Raw genomic sequence first — 6,027 nt, forward strand, 5'->3', positions numbered from 1 at the left:
CTTCATCTTTTTTGTACATAATAAAACAACTAACTTGTTTTAACTGTTTAAATTACGCTAATATTATCGACTAATACATTTTTTAACTGGTAACTCAAAGGGGAAAATGACTTAGGAGGGTAAGTACCTCTTATCCGTGTTCACATATTGACAACTTCTTATTTTTTGTACATAAGAAAGCAACTAACTTGTTTTAACTGTGTAACATCCCAAAAATAATGACCAAAAATTTCGTTTTTAATTTAATAATAAAACCATAATTGTCAAACTATTAATTTAATACTCTGACATCGAGCCCCGCTCGGTATACAAATTTGTCTCTCTTAGGCCCCGCCTGTCTCCGGGCCCAGTCCGCTAAGCACATACAATCATATAACATGCTAACACATAAAGAAACATACTCTACTGTATCCATGTCCTAAGAAACATATTCTGCTAATAATAAGATACGGAACTTCGTCCATACTCAGCTAGTTCCAGCCAGGGCTTCAGCAGTGCAAGGTGAGTCTCCTCATTATGTGAATGAGTCTAAGGCCACAATGCCAGCCCATGTAGTCTATGAGTAGGAAGACCCGAGGGTTAGCCCTAGGCATTGTATGCTAGTATGTTATTCCAGACTAAGGTCCGATGTCGGGTGGGTGCCCGAGGAATGTTTGCATGTTAGATTATATTTGTTGTCTGTGTGATACTTTTATGTGCCTAGTAGGGAAGTGAATGTGGGTGAGGTCCCGTATCTCATCACTAGCTGAGACGGACGATGTTTCGTATCTCATTATTAGCAGAGTATGTTTTTTAGGACAGAGATACAGTAGAGTATGTTTCTTTATGTGTTAGCATGTTATATGATTGTATGTGTTTAGCGGGCGGGGCCCGGAGACAGACAGAGCCTAAGAGAGACAGATCTGTATACCGAGTGGGGCTCGATGCCAGGAGGGGCCTGATGTCGGGCGAGGCCCGATGTCGGAGTATTAAATTAATGATTTGACAATTATGGTTTTAGTATTAAATTAAAAACGAAATTTTTGGTCATGATTTTTGGGATGTTACACAATTAAAACAAGTTAGTTGCTTTCTTATGTACAAAAAATAAGAAGTTGTCAATATGTGAACACGAATAAGAGGTAGTTACCCTCTTAAGTCATTTTCCTTTTGAGTTACCGGTTAAAACATGTATTAGCCGATAATATTGATGTAATTTAAACAGTTAAAACAAGTTAGTTGCTTTATTATGTAAAAAAAAAAGTTGTCAATATGTGAACATGTAACACCCAAGATTTTGAAAGCCAAGAAAGTAAAGGAAACCCTAAATTTAGGAGGGACTCGGCGAGTCGGAGCGGGATCCGGGTCGAGGAGTAAGTGACCAACTTGGCGAGTCGGCCAAGTGGACTCGGCGAGTCTGGTCTGTGCGAGGGAAAACCCTAAATCCGGGGCTTGGAGCCTATTTAAACGTCTCAATCTTCTTCCTAGGGCTCCTTTACAGCCTCTCACACCCAGAACGCCGCACCTTAAGCCCCATTGTGTTCATTCAAGCTTTTAGCCATTTTTGAGTGGTTTTAAGGAGGAAGAAGGAGTGGGAATCTTTGAAGCATCAAGGAGTGGTCTTGGATCCGAAGTTTGGGGAGCATTTCAGAGCATTTGAAGGTATTAAGTCGTTCCTCTCCTCCAGATTTTCCTTGGTTATGAGTTTTGGGGCTTTTAAGCCATGTTTAAGATCAATCTTGAGCTTGAGGTCCAGATCTGAGGTTGCTACCTCAGATCCATGTTTGTTTTGGCTTAGAATCCCATAAAGTAACAGCCATTGGGTGGAATTTGGAGCCTCTTGGTCTTAAACCCTAGTTATTAGTGCATTTTGCCTAGATCTCCCTCTCTACACGTAAAGTTTGCAACTTTACGTAGGGAATAGGCTTAGGAAGGGTAGATCTACAGTTTGGAGTTCATGCATGACTCGAAAGTCCTCTGCATGTAAGCAGATCCGAATGGACTTGGCGAGTCCTTCGAGTGGACTCGGCGAGTAGCATGAAGATAGGGAGGAACTTGACGAGTGGGATGAACAGCTCGTCGAGTCGGATGAAGATAGGCATGAACTCGGCGAGTTGGATGAAGATTGCCGTGTGCTCGGCGAGTCTGTTCTTAGACTCGGCGAGTCAGGTCGCGTGGTCCCAAACCCTTCGAGTTAAGTCTCGAGTCAGCGAGTCGAGCCAGGACTCAGTGAGTTGGACAGGACAGGAATCGGAAATCAGTAGACTCAGCGAGTCAGGGGCTGACTCGGCGAGTAGAGTCGCGAGTGGAAGGACTCTGGAATTATGAACTCGGCGAGTCAGTAGGGTGACTCGACGAGTAGGGTTGACCTGGAAGGTTGACTTTGACCAGAGTTGACTTGGTTGACCTTTGAAGGTCAGTTAGACTAAGTGTTATGTTGATATTGGTAGCTCGGGGAGCTAGCGGAGCAGCAGTTCGGAGTCAGTGGTCAGGTAGTGATCAAAGGGGTTAGCAGCAGCAGTTCAGCAGCATCAGGTGAGTTTCCCTTTGTATGAATGGGTCTACGGCCACAATGCCGACCCATGTAGTTATGAGTAGAAGACCCGGGGGTTAGCCCTAGGCACAGTATGCTAGTATGATATCCGGACGAGGTCCAATGATAGAGGGCGGGTGCCCAAGGAGCAGTTTATGTGATAGTTTATACTTGTTGTTTGTATGATACTTGTATGTGCCTGGTAGGGAGGTGAGTGTGGGCGAGGTCCCGTATCTCACCAATAGCAGAGTGTGGATGGTGTTCCACATCTTAGTAGCAGCAGAGCAGGGGCGAGGCCCAAGTTAGGAAAGGAGTGAGGGTGGGTTGGGCCCGTATCTCACTATCAGTAGGAGTATGGACGAGGTTCCATGACTCATCAGTAGCAGGACACAGGCGGGGCCCAGAGATAGGCGAGGCCTTAGAGCAAGAGTTGTTAGTATATGTTTAGTTTATGTAATGTTATGTGATATGTTTATGTGCTATTATATGTTAGTGGGCGAGGCCCTGTGACAGGCGAGGCCTAAGTGAAACAGATCTGTATCCGAGCGGGGCTCGAAGCCAGGCGGGGCCTGGAGCGGCGGGGCCGTTGTATCGGGCGAGGCCCGGGGTAGGGGCGAGGCCCAGGATAGCGGGCGTGGCCCAGTATGTGCAGTATGTGGTTTTGCATGGTATGTGGTAAGGTGGGGAACTCACTAAGCTTCGTGCTTACGGTTTTCAGTTTTGTTTTCAGGTACTTCCGATAGCGGAGGGAGGAGCTCGGGGTGATCGTATGACACACACCATAGATTAGTCAGCCTGAGAATGTTTACTCTGATAATCAAGATGTGTTTTGAAAACTTATACTCAGATTATGTTTTGGAATGATGTCTTTGTTTAAAGTAATGTTTTATTAAAAAGAAATTTTTGGTCTTGAATTTTGGGATGTTACAGAACACCGATAAGAGGCAGTTACCCTCCTAAATCATTTTTTCTATTTATTAAAAATTGATGTTATTTTGCATAAAGATATATGGGTATTTCAGCATAAATAAAAAATTTATGTAACAGCTTTTTTTTATCATCAAGATGAGTCAATTATTTCGTTGATTTAAGTCAACTGTAGTGGCATAAACATTAAACGGACACAATTACTTCAAACACCCTTCAAGATTTTTCGCAAAGAAAAAAGCTTATGGAAAGAGACATATGATAGAAGCATGCGTTATCTCTCTAAATCTATCTTCTCTGTAAAATCTCTGATTTCAAGAAAACCCTACTTCTCCACCATGTCAATAAACCTCAAAGCTCCAGTCTTTGCTGGAAACCCGATAAGATCCAAAACCCCCAAACCAACCGACCCATTTTCACCCACATCAGCCTTTCAAACCCTAAAGACTCTTCTTTCAGGACAAACCCATATCCAAGAACCATCTTCCCCTAAATTCAAAGTCCTCCCTTTCAGAAAGGGTCGACCTTTAGCCGGATCAACCGGCGATTCGATCAAAAAATGGCATCTGGGGTGGTTAAATTTTGTCGATTTCAAGTTTGTTTTAGAAGATAGCGGCCTGAAATTGAGCGATGATTTGTTGGTGTATTTAGGTTACGATAGTAAAGAAGAAAAAGAACACGATAGTGTCGTCTATTGGGCGATTGATGTTTCCGAATCGATTAGTTTGGTGGAGAAATTGGGGAATCGACAGTTTTGCTTCGTGGAATTGAGAACATTAATGGTGGCTACCGATTGGGCAGATGATTCCGCCATGGGCGAGCTTGCTATAGCTGGTCACGTAAGTGTTCTTCATCAAAAACCTAATTTGATTCAAATTCATACACAACTACACACTTTAAACTTACAAATCATTAAATAAATCGAACTACGAACATCTATGTAGGCAAGAGCATTACTGGAATGGCATAATACATCTCGTTTTTGTGGATCTTGTGGAGAAACATTGGTTCCCGCTGAAGCTGGAAGAAGACGACAATGTAAAAAAGATTCTTGCAATAAAAAAATTTACCCTCGAGTTGATCCGGTATACTAATTCACATCAATGTACTTCGGTTTTTACTTTTTACCCATAATAGAAATTACATATATGTAATTTGTGCAATTTACACAATTTTTAACTACAATTTTAGGTTGTAATTATGTTGGTGATCGATAAAGAGAATGATCGAGCATTGCTTAGTAAACAATCAAGATTTGTGCCTAGAATGTGGAGTTGCCTTGCTGGCTTTCTAGAGGTATTACATATTTACATTTTGACCCCAAAAGTCAAAACTTTATTTTTTATTTTTTATTTTTCTTTTTGTTAATTTTTTTTTAGCCAGGAGAAAGCTTGGAAGAAGCTGTGAGAAGAGAAACATGGGAGGAATCGGGTATTAAAGTTGGTGAAGTAATCTATCATAGTTCTCAACCATGGCCAGGTAATCCTAAATGCAAGAAATAACAATATAATTTTATATTTATTTTTCTTATTATGACATTTTTGAAAAAATCAATCAAATTATAGCATTTAAAATTGCGTTTTTTATGTGGTACAATTTTGGTAATTAAAAGATTTATATTCAATCGTTTTATATTTATTTGGTTGTAGTTGGACCTAGTAGCATGCCATGCCAATTAATGATTGGTTTTTTTGCATACGCGACATCACTTGAAATAAACGTGGACAAGAGTGAATTAGAAGGTAACTTTTGATAATGTCAAAAGACAAAAATACCCTTTTCTTCCTATCGCAACAATAATATTGTACGTTGAAAACTTTATATGTAGATGCGAAATGGCATAGTAGAGAAGAAGTGAAGAAAGCTTTAACATTCACTGAATATAAAAAGGCACAAAAAACATCAGCATATAAAGTGGATCAAATGTGTAAAGGGGTTGTAAAAGGTCAAAATGTTGCGTCTGATTTTAATGTAGAAAGTGGTGAACTTGCATCCATGTTTGTTCCTGGACCTTTTGCAATTGCGCATCATTTAATTTCTTCGTGGGCCCACCAGGAACAGGTCAGCATAAATGGAATTGAAACAGAAAAGAAAGGTGTTGTTTCGAGATTGTAAGATGTTTTAAAAAGAATCATTTTGTTTTTGTTTTTGTTTTTGTTTTTTTATTATTTCCAGGTTTGATCTTTGAATTCTTCCAAGTGATGATGCTGAAATGGAGTTTGTTTCAGAAAAAGATCATTACTTTATGTTGATTTCTGTTGTATATTTATGTAAGAATTGGATTCTTGATAAATTATAGAGATGTCTTGATAATCTTGAATTTTTGTCTTGAAAACAAGAAAAGGGGAAATATTTATCATGGGTTAATGAGGTGTAATATGTTTTTAACACATGCATCATTTAAGGATTGTGATATAGTTTAGGTTACATACAACAAATTGTATTGTACTTTTTATCTTTTCTTAATTGTATTTTATTTATTTATTTTTATTTTTTATATACAACATTGTACTTTTAGAATGGTCTTTTATTAGGATAATTGTACTTAGAAAATATATCCATTATAGCAATGAATAATCGCAATGCAT

The 6,027-nt window shown here is 39.6% G+C and overlaps 1 protein-coding gene across 2 annotated transcripts; it reads left to right on the forward strand.

The window, feature by feature from the left end:
* The first annotated feature begins 3,628 nt into the window (after nt 1-3,628).
* Nucleotides 3,629-5,806, forward strand: LOC111887393 (nudix hydrolase 19, chloroplastic). 2 transcript variants are annotated; one of them, XM_023883562.3, is made up of 7 exons: nt 3,631-4,278; nt 4,384-4,524; nt 4,631-4,735; nt 4,819-4,918; nt 5,089-5,181; nt 5,268-5,500; nt 5,615-5,806. In XM_023883562.3, exons 1-7 carry the CDS (start codon nt 3,709-3,711, stop codon nt 5,618-5,620), a joined length of 1,248 nt encoding a protein of 415 aa, XP_023739330.1. In that variant the 5' UTR covers nt 3,631-3,708; the 3' UTR covers nt 5,621-5,806. The 2 variants fall into 2 exon arrangements, with proteins under 2 accessions (XP_023739329.1, XP_023739330.1); XM_023883561.3 differs by having other exon boundaries at nt 3,629-4,278; nt 5,268-5,672.
* Nucleotides 5,807-6,027: the final 221 nt, after the last annotated feature.

Source organism: Lactuca sativa, chromosome 8 (assembly GCF_002870075.4).
Source record: "Lactuca sativa cultivar Salinas chromosome 8, Lsat_Salinas_v11, whole genome shotgun sequence".
NCBI lineage: Eukaryota > Viridiplantae > Streptophyta > Magnoliopsida > Asterales > Asteraceae > Lactuca > Lactuca sativa.

Bases quoted from the DNA above. Each gene is read 5' to 3' on its own strand.
- LOC111887393 (XM_023883561.3), top strand. From the start codon at position 3,709: ATGCGTTATCTCTCTAAATCTATCTTCTCTGTAAAATCTCTGATTTCA. The intron at 4,279-4,383 runs GTAAGTGTTCTT...ACATCTATGTAG, and splicing joins AGCTTGCTATAGCTGGTCAC to GCAAGAGCATTACTGGAATG. The intron at 4,525-4,630 runs GTATACTAATTC...CTACAATTTTAG, and splicing joins TTTACCCTCGAGTTGATCCG to GTTGTAATTATGTTGGTGAT.